General features: G+C 34.5%; 2 protein-coding genes across 4 annotated transcripts in view; both read left to right on the top strand.

Moving 5' to 3' along the window:
* The window catches only part of LOC127561452 (maestro heat-like repeat-containing protein family member 1), a 56,180-nt gene extending 43,116 nt beyond the window's left edge, over positions 1-13,064 (top strand). The window contains exons 9-14 of the mRNA XM_051996691.1: positions 420-487; positions 4,916-5,057; positions 7,079-7,128; positions 8,318-8,425; positions 10,643-10,772; positions 13,018-13,064. Of these exons, the coding sequence (XP_051852651.1) occupies positions 420-487; positions 4,916-5,057; positions 7,079-7,128; positions 8,318-8,425; positions 10,643-10,772; positions 13,018-13,064 (545 nt within the window). The remainder of the gene's footprint in view (positions 1-419; positions 488-4,915; positions 5,058-7,078; positions 7,129-8,317; positions 8,426-10,642; positions 10,773-13,017) is intronic.
* The window catches only part of LOC127561812 (maestro heat-like repeat-containing protein family member 1), a 72,655-nt gene continuing 63,919 nt past the window's right edge, over positions 11,928-20,663 (top strand). For all 3 annotated transcript variants that reach the window (XM_051997081.1, XM_051997082.1, XM_051997080.1), the window contains exon 1: positions 11,928-13,140. In XM_051997081.1, the coding sequence (XP_051853041.1) occupies positions 13,087-13,140 (54 nt within the window). In that variant the 5' untranslated portion in view covers positions 11,928-13,086. The remainder of the gene's footprint in view (positions 13,141-20,663) is intronic.

The raw sequence follows: 20,663 nt of genomic DNA, 5'->3' as shown, positions 1-20,663 counted from the left end.
GGTGATGATTTTCACTATTAGAAGGAATTTCCTCACTAGAGGTTCCCTACATCAATGAAATCATAGACTCAGTTCCAAAATAAACTTTGGTAGAGAAAGCATCCAGGATAGCAGACAGATAATCCTTGAACCAAGAGCACCTGTATTCAAATCCTGTCTTCTGATAGATTCTAATTATGTGATCCTGAGGAAATAATTTAGCCTCTCACTGCTCTCAGACAATATGTTACAGATAAGTTGTCCCTCTAAATTAGTAGAGGGAATTCCACATGAGATATTCTTCAAACCAAAAAATTCACAGGTACAGACACAATATAAACAAAACTCTGTGATCTTATTTTCTTTTAGTTATTCCCACTTAATTTTTTTTCAATTCAAAGCTAAAGAATCATGCAATGGCTCTTTCTTCCCAAACACAGGAACAATTATCATGCCTACAGGAAACAGAAGAACTCCAACACCTCAATTCCTTCTCTTGCAGCTCATGGTGAGTAAGCCAAGTGCCTTGGATTTATTTTTAATATCTAAAATGTAAAGAATTTATACAAAGGAATCTTTATCACAGAGTTAGCTTGACAAAGTTAGTTTTAGTTAAAAGTTGATAGCTAATCATTCTATAGATTTTTCTAAAATGATTCTTCCCAAGGTGAACTTGATGCAAAAATTAATACCCTCCTTCCCCCCCACCCCATGTTTAGAAGTAAAAATAAGCCCAGCTAGTCAAATTTGAACTCCTTCTCTGGATTCAAAGAGATGATATATAGAGACTGATTAAGATATGTCATATAAAATGACACATTCCTAATAAAAACATTAGGAGCTTAAGAAAATAAAAGTTTTCCTTAAAATGATAAGCAACATTTATATAAACCCATTAGCAAATATTATATGAAATGGAGAGAAACTAAAAGTATTTCCAGTAAGATACAAATCAAACAAAGGTGTTATTACTCAATATTGTAATAGAGATGTTAGCGATAGCAAGAATTGAAGAAAAGTAAATCAAATGAATTAGAATAGGCAGTGAGGAAACAAAACCATTACTCTTTGCAAATGATATGATGGTATACTCAGAGAATTCTAAAGAATCAACTAAAATACTATAAATAATTAACAACTTTAGCAAAGGTGCAGGATATAAAATAAAGCCATATAAATCATCAGCATTTCTATGTTGCCAACAAAGCACAAAAGGAAGAGATAGAAAGAGAAATCATATTTAAAATAACTGTAGACAATACAAAGTATTTAGGAGTCTACATGCCAAGACAAATACAGAAACACAGTTACGAAACATTCTTCACACAAATAAAGTTATATCTAAACAACTTAAAGAATATCAAGTACTCATAAGTAGGCCAAGCTAATAAAATTACAATTCTACCTAAATTAATCCAGCAGTCTCATTACTGGTTATATAGCTCAAAGAGAGTATAAAAAAGGAAAAAGGACCCACATGTGCAAAAATATTTGTAGCTGTTCTTTTTTGTAATGGCAAGGAACAGGAAACTAAATTCACGCTCATCAGTTGGGGAATGACAATGATTTATGCAGGGGTCCTCAAACTTTTTAAATAGGGGCCAGTTCACTGTCCCTCAGACTGTTGGAGGGCTGGACTATAGTAAAAACAAAAACTCTGTTTTGTGAGCCTTTAAATAAAGAAACTTTATAGCCTTGGGTGAGGGGGATAAACATCCTCAGCTGCTGCATTTGGCCCGCGGGCCATAGTTTGAGGACCCCTGATATAACATATGAATATAATGGAATATTATTATTTTATAAGAAATGATGAACAAGCTGATTTCAGAAAAGCCTGGGAAAACTTACAAGAATTGATGGTGAGAACCAGGAGAACATTATACATAGTATCAGCAACATTATTTGATGATCAACTGTGATGGACTTGGTTCTTCTCAAAAATGCAGTGATTCAAAACTATTAAAGACAATTCCAATAGAGTTAGGAAGCCATCCATATCCAGAGAGAGAATTATGAAAAACTGAATGTGAATTGAAGCATAGTATTTTCACAATTTTTGGCTTGTTTGCTTTTTCTTTATTGTGGTTTTCTCATTTTTAGTATGCTTTTTCTTGGAAAACATGACAAATATGGAAATATGTTTAAAAGCGTTGTACATATTTAATCTATATCATATTGCTTGCTGTCTTAGGGAAGGGGCAAAATAAGAGAGGGAAGGAGAAAAAATTGGGAACACAAATTCTTACAAAAATTAATGTTGGAAACTATCTTAATATGTATTTGGAAAAATAAAATACCATTGAAACCAAAAAAAAAAAAAAAAAGAAAGAAAGAAAGACATGTCTCTCATGATCACCAATTCACTGATCAAGAGCACTTGGAGTCACTTTCAGAGAACAGGTTCTATAAACAATTGCCATCTGATTTTGAACAAATCAGCTATATTCAGAGGCAGTGTAGTAGAATAGAAAAAAAAATATTATCCCAGTGTCTTTGCACTCAAATAGTCTTAACCTCTCCAAGTCTTAATTTCTTTATCTTTGAAATAGCAGAGTTATAATCAATGATCTCCGAGGTTCAGTCTAGATCTGGACCAGAAATTCTTTAAAAAAAATTGTGTCATGTCACCTTGGCAGTCTGGTGAAAGCATATGGACCTTTCTCAAATTGTTTTTAAATTCATAAAAGAAATACATAGAATGGCAAGGAAAACCATGTATGTTGTAATGTGGTTATCAAAAAATTAAAGAAAACGAATTTACAAACCCCAAGGTAAGAAGCCTTATAATTAACCTGAGATTATTTTTAAAAGAATATAGTTTTTTATAAAAAGGAGAAGGAGGAGGAAAAAGAAGAGAAAGAAGAAGGCAAGGAAAAAGGAGGAGCAAGAAAAGGAGAAGAAGGAGGAGGAGGAAAACAAAAAGTAATCATTGTATAATTTTGTTGTTGTGAGGCAAATATTTTCTAGGAATTTAAAGAAAGGATGGGAAAGATATAATTCAATTCATCTAGATTATGGGGGGTCTTGAATACTAACCTCAGGAGTTTAAACTTTATTCTATAGGTACTAGAGAACCACAGAAATTTTCTGAAAAAGAAATTGACATGACAAAAGCTATGGTTTAAAAAACATCAGTTCAATGGTAGACTATAGAAACTGATAGATCTTTGGGGGCAGGAGAGAGAAATAAAAAGAAGAAAGGATTAGATTTTAGCTGATATTGAAAGGAAATCTGGGAAAGGAGAGAGAGAAAAGAGACAGATAGACAAGAGACAGAGACAGAAAGAGGCAGAGAGAAATCCAGGTATGGGAGCAGCCAAGGGAAAAGGAATAGCAAGGAGACCACTAAAATCAGTAGGGATGTAGAAGAGAATCAGATGTAAGATATAGAAAGATAGGCAGGGCAAATTACAAAAAGCTTTCAAAGCCAAATGAAGGATTATGGAGTATATGGGACATTCATAAAGGAATGGTATCTCTGATGTGAGGATTTGCTGAACAGTTTCCAGGGTTGTACATCATCTTTAGTGTCCATCTATCTTCCAATTCCCACCTTTGGCTCCAGAAAAGCTGTAGCTCACTCAATGGCTCCAAGGCCTTGGCAGATGGGCTGGCAGATGGAGGATAACTCATCAGTGAGGTAAGGAGATATCTACGCCACACAAAGGGAAGACTTCACTCAGCAGAATGGGTAGAAGAGAACAATATGTTCCAACAGCCATGAATGCAGCAAAGCGAGTGTTATGGAATGTCTACAGCATGATCAGATATCAGAGGTTCCAAGATCATCTACGATTACCAGGCCATGAACTTTGCCATCTTGATTTTTATCTTGATCATGAATTTTGATAACTCTGAAGAGAAAATCAGATTAATGACTTTGTGCAACTATGTCTCATTAAATCCAACTCATGAGAAAGTCAAAAATCTATGATGTTGCTGGTCCTCTTCAAAAAAATGATTATACAGTTGATCTTGAAGACAATAAGTATACACTAAAATTCTTTGAATTGGGGGTGTGGTGGAGAGGATGATAGCTGTACTTTAAGAAGACCACTCTCAGTGGATGATGGGCAAGAGTAAAGAAATACTTAAGACAGGAAGACCAACCAGAAAGTTAAATAATCCAGAAAGGAGGGCTGCCAGGACTAATTATTTTTTGAATCATTTATTGGATCTCTTTTGCCAAGAGTCACATTTCTTAATATTTTCTCCTCCTGGGATTCTTTCTGCCAGATTTGGTTTCTCCCCTTGGGCAGGTAGCTCAACTATAAGCGCCCTAGGCAATGACCTTTTCCCTCTCTCCTCCTCAACTGCCCTCTAGATGAGGAAAGAGACAAATTGCAAAAAGTTGCTTCCTGCCACAAATCTCTTAAATTCTGAGTTTTAAGCTAAGCATGCTTAACTTTTTAAAAGTCACACCATGGGCACAGTCAGTCTCTAGTCAACTAATAGCAAAGCTGCCTCTCTAATTCAATCTGGGAAACGTCTTCAGATTTATAAACAAATGACATGGCAATAGAAATCTCCCTTCAATTCTCATCGTTTGTGATTTCATCATTTCTTCTGGGAAGTGGATAGGGGAAATTTCTCTCTTCTCCCCCTTTACTATATTTGTAGACTATAAGCTGCAAAGCAGGTAGAAATCTGTGTTAGTAGGGATAATTTTCTCTCTGGGTATTCCTTATAATGATGAATTCACAAATGTTGACAAAATAAAAATCATTGTTTTGTTGAATATCAATAATGAATTAACTTATCAAAAATGTATATTAAGTACCTACTATGTGGAATCACTATGTGGAATGCCAGGGATGCAATAAATGAAGCAATTCCTCCTCACAAAAAACTTATATTCTCCCAAAGGATGACATTTTAATGAGGAAAAGGCTGGAAATTCTCTGTGAGGTCATATTTCTTTCTTCCCTTTCCCCAGGTACTTTCTTACTCTGATAACATGAGCAAAAATATCCGGAGAAGTGCCCTTCAGATCCTTTCAATTCTCCATCACCAAATCTACAAACACCTGGGGAAGGGCTGGGTTCTGAAAATTGAGACCCTGCTCAACTACCTGGAAGGTAAGGTGTAAGAAAGACCTTGCTTTACACAGGTCAGATAACAAGATGTCATTTGAGTCAAAAACTAAGTCTCTCTCTCTCATCCCATCATCTACCACCTAGAGAAGGAACTAGACTTGGAATCAGAGAGTTTAAGTTCTATCTCTGACAATTGCTGGCTGTGTGATCCTGGGTCTAATGATGGTGTGACCCTGGACAAATTACTCCTTTGTGCTTACTTTCTTCATCTGTAAAATGAGAGTTTGGACTAGACTGGGCCCTGAGATTCCTTTAAGCTCTAATTTTTGGTCCTATAACCTAGTCAAGAATTTATTAGTAAGGAAAATAGCATGAGATACTATTGTCAATGAAATCCATATAGATGTTGGGAAGGGGAGTTGAGAGGTAGAAAAAAGGGAGATGGAGAAGGAATGAGAGGAAGAAAGGAAGGAGGAAATGAAGGAAAGAAGGAGGGAGAGAGGGAAGGAAGAAGAGGGGAAAGAAAGAAAGAAACAAAGGAATGAAAGAACAAGGGAGGAAGGAAAGAAATGATTCCATCAGTCTGACCAAAGGTCCACCAAACTCTATATACCCTTTGATCCAGTAGTACCACTACTAGGCCTGTATCCCAAAAAGATCACAAAAAATTGAATGTTTATATCAGCTCTCTTTGTGCTGGCAAAGAATTGGAAATTGAGGGAATACCCATGAACTAGGGAATGGCTAAACAAATTGTGGTATATGAATGTAATTGAATATTATTGTTTATAAGAAAGAATGAGTAGATGGATTTTCAAAAAAAAACTTTTAAAGTCTTACATGAACTGATACTGAGTGAAGCTAGCAAAACAAGGAGAACAGTGTCCATAATAAAAGCAACATTGAGCAGATGATCAACTTTGATAAACTTTGTTGTTCTCAGAAATACAATAATCTAAGGCAATTTATTGTTTTAGAAATTAAGTAACTTACCCTGGGCTACACAGCCCGTACTTGTCAATCAGGACTTGAAACCAGAACTTTCTGAATCCAAGAGATTGGCTCTCTATTCACTATACTATGGTATCTCTCAATAATTCCAATTTATATGACACTTTTAAGGTTTACAAAACTCTTGATGTATTATAATAATTATTCTATTATTTAAATTAATATACTAATAATGATATTTTTATAAATAATTAAATTCATAAAATATTTATGTGTATATATAGATAGACAGACAGATAGAATGCTGGATTTGGAATCATGAAGATTTGAATTCAAATCCTGCCTCAGACACTTTCTAATCTTGTGATCTTGGAAAAATTACTTACCCTTTCTATGTCTCAGTCCCTCATTTGTACAATGATTATATTGTACTCAATAGCTTCTAAGGTCTCTTCAAGATTTAAATCCATGATTGGCCTTATTCTGTAGACAAGGAACTAAGACTCAGAAAGTTCAAATGATCTGTCCAGAGTAAAACAGTTAAAACAGTTAAAAAAAAAAACATTCAAATTCAAATTTACTGATAAATCCAGCTGACAATATGATTAATGAGATCCTAATATTTATTAATGCCTCAATTTTAAGTGCCTTAATTTGAATTTTGAAGAATGTTGGGAAATATCCCCATCCTTCAGGATTTTATAACAGATAATTTTGTTTGTTATCCCTATTTGTGATCACAAAACTACCTACATTCAGTGGAAGAGTCAGTTAATAGACATTTATAAAACCCTTGCTATGTTCTAGGCAGTGTGCTAAGCAATAAAGATACAAAGAAAGGCAAAAGTGGTTCCTGCCTTCAAAGTGCATATATTTTAATGGAGAAGACATGAAAAATTAAGCACAAACAATACATAAATAGAGATAGAGAAGGTCTTTCAGAAGATAATCTCAAAAAGGGAAGGGATAGGCAGCTAAAGAGGCTAAGAGAGTCTTCCTGAAGAAAGATCTAAACTGGGAGTCTTGAAAGGAAATCAGGGAAACCCAGAAACAAATGTGAGGGGACAATTATGACGTAAACAGATGATATTCATGTTCCTTCCTTTAATAAGGTGATGGGATATCCTGCTGTCAGAAATTCTGGGAGGAGAAGATACTGTTGGTAAGTTGGTGCTAGACTTATTACTTTTGTGGTTGTCATAACAAGTCAAATAGTTTATATTTTGACCTAGTATTAGAGTCCATTGCTGTAATAAAGGAATGTAATGGGCCAATAATGCTGGAATGTTTACTTGTGTGTTTAAGAGAAAAAAACATAAGGCTTAACTGAAAACATGTAAAATAGCATGGACTCAGGGAGGCAGAATCAACAAGAGGAGGATATCAAGGTAGCTCACCAAGCCCTTCTTGCTGGAATTTAGACTTACACGTCCAAAGAAGAGCAGAGAAGAGTTAGAATTAAGCATACCCCCAGAGAGTCTGAGGAACAATCATCTCTATGCCATAGCAGGAAGATAATATCCAAGATGTGTTTTGAGAGTACACTCCCTGGGCATAGCATATTATTATACTTATTTGTCCCTGGAACCGTGGTTCAATCTTCAAGAAATAGGGCAGCTCAGTTATTTCATGGGGCCATGAGAGGGTTTTATCTGGTTAATGCAAATGGCCTCCCATTTCTCTATGATCTTTGAGATTACAGGCTGGGAAATGCCAATTAGTCTGGAAAATAAAAATTTCTAGGACAGAAACTGTCAGGAATAGAAGATCCAGAAATGGGAGTATCTAGAAAAGGGATAGGCAGAAGGAAAATATATAGCAAAGATATAGATAGCATTGGGCAGAAAAAGTTCTGGAAAAAAACAACAGAGGTTTAGTAATACTTACTGATAATGTATCACTGTTTAGAGGGAAATTAAAGAATTAGTTGTCTTTTCAAAGTCTCAAGCCCCATGATTCCATGGACATCTGCCAATTCTATAATAATTGACCTCTGAGCCTGACAGGACAAAAAAATTACTCTGAGTGGACAATTAATATTGTTGGCCAGTCTGGGAATACAGAATAAAGCCCATGAGCCAAAGATATTTTGTAGAGGTATCCTTGGTTCCCACTTTAGAAATTTCACAAAAAGCCTCCATTGCTTGTCAAAAGACTAGCTGAATAAGATTCGTTATATATTCCATACCCCTTTTCTAGCTCTTACCTCCATGCAGAAAAGTTGAATAAAGATAAGATAATGGGAGAAGGGAGAGCCCTGATCCATTTGTCTCATTTAGATCTAGGAAAGAGTGCATTATTATTGGAAACAAGAGCTTGCACTGAATTTAGAATGACTTCTCTCTTCATAGTTTCTTGATTATACACTCCAGTGTATAACAAAACAGAAATGGATCTTCCACTTCTTAGAGGATGTCATCGCTCAATTGCGCCTTGGGCAAGGATCTTCCAGTGAGAAGGTTAGTTCTGATATGCCTTACTCATAGCAATTTGTTAAAGCCATATGTTACATAATTTGAAAGATGCTACATAGATCCCTTACTCCCCAGATATCTCCCTAATGATGCCTGAAAGTAGAATTTAAAGATTAATTTTAAAAAATCAATGAGATCAAATCTCTACACTGATATTTATAAACTGTCTCCCTGAGACTTTATCTTTAATTTGGGGTGTTAAGTGATCTCTTCCCAAATTACTTTCTATGTATTGTGTACATATTTTGCAAATGTCAATTAATGTATGTTGTATCCTCTTAGAGAATATGAACTCTTTGAACTAAAAAAAAAGGTTATAATTGGTTGGTTCCTTTTTTTGGATAATGGGTTAGACTAGATGCCTCCTGAGATCCTTCCAACTCTAAAACTCAGTGCTTCTGTCTATGATGACTAAAAACTGTTAGCTCCAGTTGATCAAAGCTACTGAGACACTTACTGATTAGTGGTCATTCAACCTTTGCTATAAGTCCTCCAGAAATTCATGTTCTTCTGAGGAAACCCATTCCATAGATAGATAGTTGTAATTGTTTTGCAATTTCTCAAACTTGTTCTTGGGGCCAAAAGAGAACAAATCTTATATTACTCTTCCAAGTGAGAGACTAATTAAATATTTGAACACAACTATAAAGTCCCCCTGAATTTCCCCTTCTCTAAGCTAATAATAAGGAGCCTCATAGAATGATGTCAAGGCTCTTTCAGTACCACATGAGAAGTTCAGACTTTATAGGAAACATGATTGGTTGGTTAAGGGATAATATTACTTCTTTCTTCTATCTTTCTTCCTTCTACTGTGTCTCTTCAAGACAAGAAATTTCTATCCATACTTGGGATTCCTTGCATTCTACTCTTCTTAATATATTCTTATTAATCACCTGTATTTGATGTGTTACTAAATATTTTAAGTAGATGTGTTACAGAAAAGATGCTTGTAAAATAAATTTCTATAAGACAGAATATATTTCCCTTTGGTTTCCAAAATTAAAGTAATTATAAATTTAAATAAAGGGGGAATGACTCTGTAAATTATATTTTAAAATGTAGAAAATTTTAAAAAGAACAAATGTTATACCAGAAATGCATTCCATTGAAGAAATGTCTTTATGTGAGCAAATTATACAATGCAAGTTGCCAAGCAATTTTAAAAGACAAGTTTCCTTTAAATGCAATTTGTAGCTCTATAACTTTGTCAGCTCCTTTTAAAGTCTGTTTATGTGCTAGTTTTTCTTAAAGACCATGTACCAAATGCTTTCCACTTCCACTCCATAAGACCTTTAATTTATATTTTCTAATACAATTTTCTCTTTAATAATTGTTACTTATTTGTTTCAAAATTAGCTTATTTAACTAAAACTTTTGCATCTGATACTATAATACATTAAAAGAACATTTGTTTTATGTTTCTTTAGTATCTGCTCTAAATGGCAAAGGCATGGTCAGGTGAGAGTAACTAACTAGGACTCAGCTTCCAGTTCAGTAGCTCTAAAATATGGCTAGAATATATGCTAGAGAACAAATGGGTCACTGCTACAAGGAATTCTGGGGGTATTTTAGTTGGGTTTAACTTCAAAAGAAAAAAAAAAGTAAACAGTATAGGTTTTCACAAGGAGGAAAGAATAAATTTATTCACTTGGAGCCAGAGAACCAAAATAAAAGTAGTGGATAAAATTTGCAAAAATGAAAATTTAACCTGAAAAAATAATTATTTCTAATTATTAACCACCACTTAAAAATTTTCAAATTTTCAAATAATCATAGAAATACAAAATTCAAACTTCTTCCTTATTGTTATATTGTCAGAGAGAAAATAACATTTTACCATTATTTTTAAATTACTGGGGTATAAAGAAAGAAGAAAACTATTTCACTTCTGGTGGAACTATAAAATGCTATAACCTTTTCACAAATCAATATGACATTAAAAAGTGATAGCAAAAATATTATTCACAACCTTTGATTTAATAATCCTTTGACTAGTACCATAAACAGAGAATGTTATTAAAAGAGGGGAAAAAAGATTTCTTTGTATTAAAAACATTTTTTAAAAACTTTTTTTTCATAATAGCCACACAGAAAGAAAGGAAGGAAGGAAGGAAAGAAGGAAGAAAAGAAATGGTTTCTTCTAATGGTTTCTTCACATTGTTCAAATACCTGAATAGTCAATATAGTCCTATATCTTTGCAGAGTTTTCTCTACCAGTCCTGGGGAATTGCTCAGAAGTTAGTAGACTATAAAAGCAGTGAGGACCATCTATGGACTTGCCTTGAATCCATAAATTGTAAAGAAAAAGAAGAATGTGAGGTAAAAACAAGAGGTTTCTTCCTAAAATCTACTTCATTTGTTAGTCTATTCATTTATTTTTTCTGGACTATTTATTGAACACCAAAGGGGAAAAGTAACATAGCAAAGAGCATTGACCTTACAAGTCAGAAGATCTAGTTTCAATTTCCAGTATTGATAGTTGTTAGCTGTGTGATTTTGAATCACTTAAACTACTCTGTCTTTTAGTTTCCTGGGGTATAAAGAAAGAAGAAAACTATTTCACTTCTGGTGGAACTATAAAATGCTATAACCTTTTCACAAATCAATATGACATTAAAAAGTGATAGCAAAAATATTATTCACAACCTTTGATTTAATAATCCTTTGACTAGTACCATAAACAGAGAATGTTATTAAAAGAGGGGAAAAAAGATTTCTTTGTATTAAAAACATTTTTTAAAAACTTTTTTTTCATAATAGCCACACAGAAAGAAAGGAAGGAAGGAAGGAAAGAAGGAAGAAAAGAAATGGTTTCTTCTAATGGTTTCTTCACATTGTTCAAATACCTGAATAGTCAATATAGTCCTATATCTTTGCAGAGTTTTCTCTACCAGTCCTGGGGAATTGCTCAGAAGTTAGTAGACTATAAAAGCAGTGAGGACCATCTATGGACTTGCCTTGAATCCATAAATTGTAAAGAAAAAGAAGAATGTGAGGTAAAAACAAGAGGTTTCTTCCTAAAATCTACTTCATTTGTTAGTCTATTCATTTATTTTTTCTGGACTATTTATTGAACACCAAAGGGGAAAAGTAACATAGCAAAGAGCATTGACCTTACAAGTCAGAAGATCTAGTTTCAATTTCCAGTATTGATAGTTGTTAGCTGTGTGATTTTGAATCACTTAAACTACTCTGTCTTTTAGTTTCCTGATCTGTAGAATAGGAATAATGATGCTTACAAAACCTACTTCATAGAGTAGTTGTGAGAAGGGCATCTTTGTAAAGCTTAAAGCATCATATGCATGTGTATTTGTGTGTTGTTTTTTATATCAGCTTCATTTTCAAATAGATACCATCTTTCCTCCCTAATAACACAGAATAAGAAAGAGGGAAAAATAGTTTCAGATAAACTAATCAATTGTATTTAACAGCATTTGCAATATTGCATTTCTATAGTCCTTTCACTTTGAAAAGAATGGAGGGAGGCACATTTTGTAAGTTTTTATTGTTTTTTGTACAAAACAATGTAAAAGATGCAGAGTATAAGATTTGGCCCTTGCTTCCATGATGCTTACAATCTAATTGATGAAATCAGAAATAATATTTGTGAAGTGCTTTGCAGATCCTAAAGCACTAAGTATATTTTTATTACTACTTGATACCGATAATTATAATACAAATTATAATATGATAACACAAAAGAAAGAGGAGATTTGCAAACGCAAAAAGGAAACAGGAGATGCCCCAAACTAGAGACATCTCCATCCTAAATGTTCAAGTGGACTATTCATATCTGACCTGTGGTAGAGCTGTCTGAGCTCATATTAAACTAATCAGCCAAAGTAAAAAACATTGTACCTTGATCCCAACATTGTGATGTCATTGGTTCTCTTCACATACAAAAGATCAATAATGATAGACCAAAAAGAAAGGTAGGAAGTGCTGTTCATTCAAAGGAAAGGAAAGAGAAGTTACTTCCAGGGGCAGAGAGAAAGGAGGAAGATCAAGGATTGTTTCCTTTAAGAGACAGAATTAATATGAATCTTGAATATTTTATAGAAATTGAACAAATGGAGCTAAGAAGGAAAAACATTTGAGAAGGCAATATAATGAACAAAAGAATCTAGAATCCCCAGGCATAACAACCCAGTTCAGCTAAAAAATTACATTTGTGATGATGGTAGTGAGAGTTGGATTGGTTAAGACCACTAGACTCAATTTCAGAGGACATTGAATACCAATAAAAGAATATAGAACTTTTTTTTCTGGGGGAGGAGGACATTTGAAGGCTTTTGAGCATGTGGGTAACATGGTCACAGCAGTGTTTTAAGAAGCCTCTTAAGACTGTAGAGGGTTAGAGCTGAAAATTATAATAGAGCTTATTCATTCCATTTTTTTTATAAGAAAGCTGAGATTCTGAGAGAGATAGAATTATTTCCCTAAGGTCATGAAGCTACTTGCTGATAAAATCAGGAAGAAAACCAGATTGCTGGCTTTTCAACCCAGGGTTCTTTATATTCCCAATTCTACTTCTCTGTGTTGTCTTTTTCCAATAATGTTATAAGCTTATTTTTCAGGGATTTGCTCATGGTGTAGGGATCTGGGCTTCTGGCCACCTCCATGAGGCACTGGATAATTTGGAAAGAATGGGAATACTTATTGAAAAGTTGCATTATGGAAAGATGCTGTACTACCTGGAGGTAATTTGTTCATTTTTCCTTTTCATGTTTCTCTAGTCAGCTAGCTAATCAGATAAGAATGAAATGGGAGTGTTTTGTCAATTTCTCTCATCCTTAATGCTAATCACAGAAATGCAGTCCCTAGTCTGTGAGGGTCAGGACTAATGAATCAATCTATCAGCCAGCATTTATTAAGTTTTTCTATATACTAGGCACTGGGCTAAGCCCTGAGGATACAAAGAAAGATGTAATAATAAGGGAGAAAGGAATTAATTTAGAAAAGAATTTAGAAAATTTAGAAAATTAGGGAGTTCTGTTCAAAATCCAGATTTACAAAGTAGACATAGACAACTTTAGACGTCTGTGTATGTAAATATATACATATATATATGCATATACATATATGAGAAATATTTTTAAATTTTATATTAAAATAATTTAAACACTTTTTTAAAAAGTTTTGATTTTCAAATTCTAGATCTCCTTCCCTTCTTCCCTTCTCTCTCCCAACACAATAAATAATTAAATATAGTTTATACATGTGCAATCATGTAAAACATTTCCATATTTGTTATTTCGTACAAAAAGACGAAGGAAGGAAGGAAGGAAGGAAGGAAGGAAGGAAGGAAGGAAGGAAGGAAGGAAGGAAGGAAGGAAGGAGGGAAGGAAGGAAGAACAACAATAGCATGCTTCAGTCTGTATTCAGACAATACCAGTTCTTTATCTAAAGGCAGATAGCATGCTTCATCATGAGTTCTTTGGGATTCTCTTGGGTCATTGTATTGATCAGAATAACAGCTAAGTCATTCACAATTCATCATATATTTCCTTTATGTGAACATTGTTTTCCTGGTTCTGATCACTTCACTTTGTATAAGTTCATGTTAGATTTATTTATTATTATCTACAGTAGCAATGAATATCCATTAAATGCCTAATATGTTTAAGATCTTGTACTGGGAAGAGAGGCATAATTTTCTGAAATAAGGAGTTGATAACTTGATGTATTTACTATACCTTGATCTGACCACAGCCAGAATATTGTGTTCAGATTATGGGTACCATAATATAGGAAGGGCATTGATAAAAGTGAAGAACATTAAGCGAAAGGGAGCTAGCGAGTTGAAGAAACTTGAGGACATGTAATACAAAGATCAGTTTAAGAAACTGAGTTTTAGTCTGGAAAAGAAGTCTTGGTCAGGGGAAGTGTTCATACTTATCTTCAAATATTTGAAGGAGATGCATGTTCTTTTTGGCCCTATGGGACAGAACTAGAATAAATAGGACGAAAATGGAAGAAAGTAAATTTAGGAGAGAATTTCATGTCAGGAAAAAAAACTTACAAATAATTGGAGCTATCCGAAAAATGTTTATGTTCTGCCTTGTGAAGTCTTTTGTAAAAAAAAAAGAAATTAATATTACTTTCCCCAGTTACATGTAAAACAATTTTTACAGTTGTTTTTAAAACTTTGAATTCCAGATTCTCTCCCTTCCTCCCTATCTGTATTTCCCTTTGAGAAGGCACAGGTGAAGTAATGCAAAACATTTCTATAAAAGTCACATTGTGAAATAAAATATAGATCTCCCCCACCCAAAAAAAAAAAGAGTATGCTTCAGTTTGTATTCAGACACAATCAATTCTTTCTCTGAGTATGAATAACATTTTTCATCATAAGTACTTCAGAATTGTCGTGGATCATAGTATTTCTGAGAATAGCAAAGTCATTCAGAGCTGCTTATCCCACAACATTGCTATTACTTTGTATACAGTACATTTCACTTTGCTTTAGTTCATTTTCCAGGTTCTTCTGAGAGTATTTTGTTCATCATTTCCCATAGAACAATAATATTCCATCATTTTCTTCACAATTCCACAATTTCTTCAGGTATTCCCCAATTTGAAAGGCAGCCCTTCAGTTTATAATTCTTTTCCCTGAGAAAAGATCTTCTATAACTACTTTATACATATAGGTTATTTTCCTTTTTAAAAAAATCTCTTTTGAGATTCATTCCTAATAATGCTATTGTTAGGTCAAAGGATATGCAGGACTAAAATCATATCATTTGATCATTTATCAATTGGGGAATTATTTGGCTCATTTTAAAATAAATTTTACTTAGTTCCCTATACATTTGAGAAATGAGGATTTCATCAGAGAAATTTGCTTCAGAATCCTTTTCCCAATTATTATTGCTAACTCTATTTCCCCCCATTTATTCTGTTCTGGTCTCCTGTTTCACCTTGACCTTTCTAAAAAGTGTTTTGCTACTGACCATTCTGTCCCTCAATATTCTCTCTCTTCTATCACCCTCCCTGCTTCCCATTTTCTTTTCGCCTTTTACTTTCCTACAGGATAAGGTAGATTTCTATACCCATGTTGAGTATGTTTATTATTCTGCTTTAGGCCAATTCTGATAAGAGTAAAGTTTACTCTCTCTTCCTCCCCTTCCCCTCCACTGTAAAAGCTTTTTTTTTTTTTTAATAGCAGATAATTTGTCATTCCACCTCTCCCTTTCCCATTCTCCCAATACATTCATCTTTCATCCCTTTATTTTATGTTTTTAGATATCTCTTCATATTTAGCTCACACTTGCGCTTTCCATCTATACTCTGCCATAATAATGAAAAAGTTCTTGAGTTTCAAATATTATCTTCCCATATAAGAATTTAAACAGATAAACTTTATTGAGTCCTTTATAGTGTCCCTTTCCTGATGATCTCCTTATGCTTCTTGAGTTTTGTATTTGAAAATCAAATTTTCTATTTAGTTCTTATTTTTTCATCATGAATGCTTGAAAATCCTCTATTTTATTTTCCCCTGAAGGATTATACTCTGTTTTGCTGAGTAGGTGATTCTTGGTTGTAATCCTAGTTTTATTCCTTTCCAGAATATCCTATTCTAAGCCTTCCAGTCCTTTAATGTAAAAGCTGCTAAATCTTGTGTTAATTGTGACTGTGACTCCACTGTACTTGAATTGTTTCTTTCTGGATGCTTGCAATATTTTCTCCTTGACCTGGAAATTCTTGAATTTGGCTATAAAGTTCTTGTGAGTTTTCATTTTGGAGTCTCTTTCAGAAGGTGATTAGTGAATTCTTTCAATTTCTATTTTACTTTTTGATCCTAAAATACAAGGTTTTTCTTGATAACTTCTTGAAAGATGACGTCTAGGCTCTTTTTATTATGGTTTCAGGTAGAACTATAATTTTTTAAAATTATTTCTCCTAGGTTTATTTTTCAGGTCAGATTTTTTTTTAATGAGATAATCCACACTGTTTTCTAGTTTTTCATTCTTTTGTTTTTGTTTTATTATTTTTTTATTTCCTATAAAGTTATTAGCTTCTATTTACTCAATTCTAATTTTCAAAGAATTGTTTTCCTTAGTAAGTTTTTGGCCAATTTTGCTTTTTAAAACATCCTTCTCATTTGCTTTCTGTATTTCCTTTTGTACCATTCTCAATTATTTTCCCAATTTTTCCTCTATCTTTCTTACTTGATTTTCAAAACCCCTTTTGAGTTCTTCCATGGCCTGAGAACAATTCTTATTTTTCTTGGAGGCTTTAAATGTAGGCGCTTTGACTTTGTTATCTTCTTCTGAGTGTATGTTTCGATCTTCTTTGTCATCATAATAACTTTTTATTTGGGTCAGAATTTTTTCTGTGACTTGATCATTTTTAATTCTCCATTAAAGTAAGGTTCCATTTCCAGGATGGAAGATGCACTATTCCAAGCTTCATGGCTTTTGCGCATCTGTTTTCAGAAATCCTTTTTGAAATCTGACCACAAACACTTTTTTCTGTTCTGGTACTGTGAGGAATGTTCCTGTTCCATTGCAGCTATAAGTTCTAATGTGCTAAAAACAATATTTTCTTTCTTCAGTGCTAGTAAAGAGAAATCCTGCAAATTGAGGCCTCCAGAAGGTGCCTCCACAACTGCCACCCACATCTATTTGTGATATGCTGGGTTCCTAAGGCCCTTTCACGCTATCTACCTCTCTCCTCACTTTCCTGCTGATTTTCCATGTTATCTCTGGGCTGAGAGGTCTAGAAACCTCCAGTATTGCTACTGATTCAGAGACCCAAGTTTTGTCCAGCTTGGCTAGTGCCTGAATAGTAGCTGGGACCAGAACAAGGGCTGGGGTTATGTGGCCTGCTTCAGAACTGAACAAAATTCCCCACGACTGTTCAACAGACCTTTCCTACTGGAGAATGTTCCACTCTATCTCTCTGTGTTGTGATACTTTGAAATTTGTTTAGATTCATTATTTAAAGGAATTTGGAGGGATTTGGGAGTGGAAGGGAGAGCTCTGAGTCCTTGTTTTTACTCTTCCATCTTGGCCCTGCCTCCCTTTGTGAAGTTTTCAGCAAGAGGCTGAGTGATGATTTATAAGGTCTGTTATAATAGTATTCCTTTTTTTCAAATGCTTATTTATTTATTTTCAACTTTTTTTTTAAATTTTGAGTTCCAAATTCTGTCCTTTACTTTATCTTTACTTACCTCATGTGTTAGAAGGCAAGCAATATATCTATTATATATGTGAAGTCATACAAAATATATTTCCATATTAGTCATATTGCAATAAAAAATATCAAAAAAATTAAAGTGAAAATAAATGCTTCTATCTGTACTCAGAGTTTGTCAGTTCTCTCTCTGAAGATGAATAGCATTTTTCATCATGCATCCTTTGGAATCATTGTAGATCATTGGTTTGATCAGAATAATTTGGTTCATTATCATTACAATAATCATATTACATTATACAATGTTCTCCTGATTCTGCCCACATTCCATTGCTTCAGTTCATATTAGTCTTTTCAGGTTTTTCCAAAACCATCCCCTTCCTTCACTTCTTATAATTCAATAATATTCCATCATAATTATATTCTACAACTTGTTCAGTCATTTCCCCAATTGATGGGTAGGGAATTCCTTTACACATATGAATTGGATGAGTCCTCTAAGTCCCTATGATTATATGAAAGAAGAAATGATGTTCTATATGAAAAAAATATTTGTAGAGGTCCTTTTTGTAGTGGCAAAAACTTAAAACTGAATGGTTGCCCATCGTTGGAGAATGGCTGAACAAGTTATGGTATATGAATGTTATGGAATATTATTTTCTGTAAGAAATGACCAGCAGGATGATTTCATAGAGGCCCAGAGAGATTTACATGAGATTCTGTTGTTTTAGCACATTAGAACTTATAGCTAAGCAAAGTGAGTAGAACCAGGAGAACACTGCACACAGCAACAGCAAGATTATATGAAGATCAACTCTGATGAACATGGCTCTTTTCAACAGTGAGATGATTGAGGCCAGTTCCAATGGTCTTGTGATGGAGAGAGCCATCTATACCCAGAGAGAAGACTGTAGGATCTGAGTGTGGATCACAGCATAGTATTTTCATCTTTTTTATTGATATTTGCTTGTATTTTGTTTTCTTTCTCATTTTTTTCCTTTTTGATCTGATTTTTCTTGTGCACCATGATAATTGTGTAAATATTTATAGAAGAATTGCACATGTTTAACATATATTGGATTGCTTGTCATCTAGAAGAGGGGTTGGAGGGAAGGAAGGAAAAAAAGCTTTAATCAGAAGAAGAAAAAAAGGAGAAAAGAAGAAGAAAGAAGAAAAGAAAAAAGAACGAAGAAGAAGAAGAAGAAGAAGAAGAAGAAGAAGAAGAAGAATGAGGAGGAGGAGAGAAGAGAGAGGAGGAGGAGGAGGAAAAGGAGGAGAAGGAAGAGGAGGAGGAGGAGCAGGAAGGAGGAGGAGGAAGAAGAAGAAGAAGAAGAAGAAGAAGAAGAAGAAGAAGAAGAAGAAGAAGAAGAAGAAGAATGAGGAGGAGGAGAGAAGAGAGAGGAGGAGGAGGAGGAGGAAAAGGAGGAGAAGGAAGAGGAGGAGGAGGAGCAGGAAGGAGGAGGAGGAAGAAGAAGAAGAAGAAGAGAAGAAGAAGAAGAGAAGAAGAAGAAGAAGAAGAAGAAGAAGAAGAAGAAGAAGAATGAGGAGGAGGAGGAGAGAAGAGGGAGAAGGAGGAGGAGGAGAAGAAGGAGGAAGAGGAGGGAAGAAGAGAGGGAGGAAGGGAGGGAGGGGAAAAGAGAAGGGAAGGGAAGGGAAGAGAAAGGAAGGAGAAAGGAAGGGAAGGAAAGGGAAGGGAAAGACAAGGGAACAGGGAAGGGAAAGGCAAGGGAAAAAGGAAGGGAAAGGCAAGGAACAGGGAAGGGAAAGGCAAGGAAAGTCAAGGAAAGGAAGAAAGGAGGGAAGAAAGGAAAAAAACAAAGAAACAAAGAAGAAAAAAAAGATCTTTGATCTACAGGACATAACAGTGTCGTTAGGGGAATAGGATCTATACATATAAAAGATAACTAATACAAGATGATAGAATGTAAATTAATAGACTTATAAAGAAGTATTATAAGATGGGGGAGGAGTGGAAATAGCATGGAATCAGATGTTTGTTAACTATGTGACCCTAGGCAAATATTTGATACTCACTGGTCTTTTTTTCTTGATTCTAAGATAAGGATAATACTTATAATATCTAGATCAAAGTGTTGCTGCAAGACACAGATGAAGTATCATATGTAGAGTGCTTTAAAAATATTTTAATACAATAGACCATAAGTACTATAGAAATACAGAGGATGAAAAGAACATTATGAACTGGGGCAACTGAATATTTTACAAAAGAGAAGAGACCTGAACTTGGCCTTGAAAAATGGATACAATTTAAACTAATTATGTAGGGACGGGGAGGGAGGCTATCCCAAGCTATGGGAACATCCTATGTTCTCATTTTTTCATACCCCAGCGTAGGTGGGATGGACAGAGGCAGTGGCTTGTGTTAAATCACTAGTAGCCTCCTACCACTGTGTGTGAGATATTTGCCAATCCCAGGCCAGCTCTCTATGCCCACTTTTTTCCTAACCTCCCAGATGAGGGCTGCCTCTTCCCTCATCTTTACTGTCACTAATCCTCCTCCTCCTCCTTCTGTCCTAGGTTATCCCTACTCTCAGAGAGTCTATAGAAGGGAGTGTTGCTTTTCAACTACTGCACTGCTATATGAGATAAGCATGTAACTTTTCTGTTTTCCTAATATTTTTAAAATTATTGTTATTATACCTACAGTAACCTTGCAGTCATCACTTCTTTCCTGGAGGCTACTATGCTTTTGGACTGTTGGAAGTTCTATTATCACTTTTTATGTGTTCCCCCTCTGCTATTTGATTGTCCAAAGCAAATCCACTAACAGGTCATCTTGTATGGAAGCTCAGGTCTTTCTTCTAATGTCTTGAATGACCACCTAAGCATAGTTCCCTTAGAGACAACGTGTTCCTTGATGGCCCCTTGTACCATTCCTGGAGATCTTTGTCTCTCATGATCATTCTCTCCAAGAACTACAAACAATTGCTGCTTCTGCTGGTTTCCAAGCCCAGACTCCATGTTGCTGTTTCTGAACCAAGGTATATGGTTAATTTTCAATTCATACTATTTCTAGGTGAGTTTTTTTTTAACATTCATTTTATTTTTAGAAGGTTTTTTTTTG

The sequence above is a fragment of the Antechinus flavipes genome, chromosome 4, assembly GCF_016432865.1.
Source record: "Antechinus flavipes isolate AdamAnt ecotype Samford, QLD, Australia chromosome 4, AdamAnt_v2, whole genome shotgun sequence".
In the NCBI taxonomy this organism is placed as follows: Eukaryota; Metazoa; Chordata; class Mammalia; order Dasyuromorphia; family Dasyuridae; genus Antechinus; species Antechinus flavipes.
This window is presented reverse-complemented; position numbering and strand designations above follow the sequence as displayed.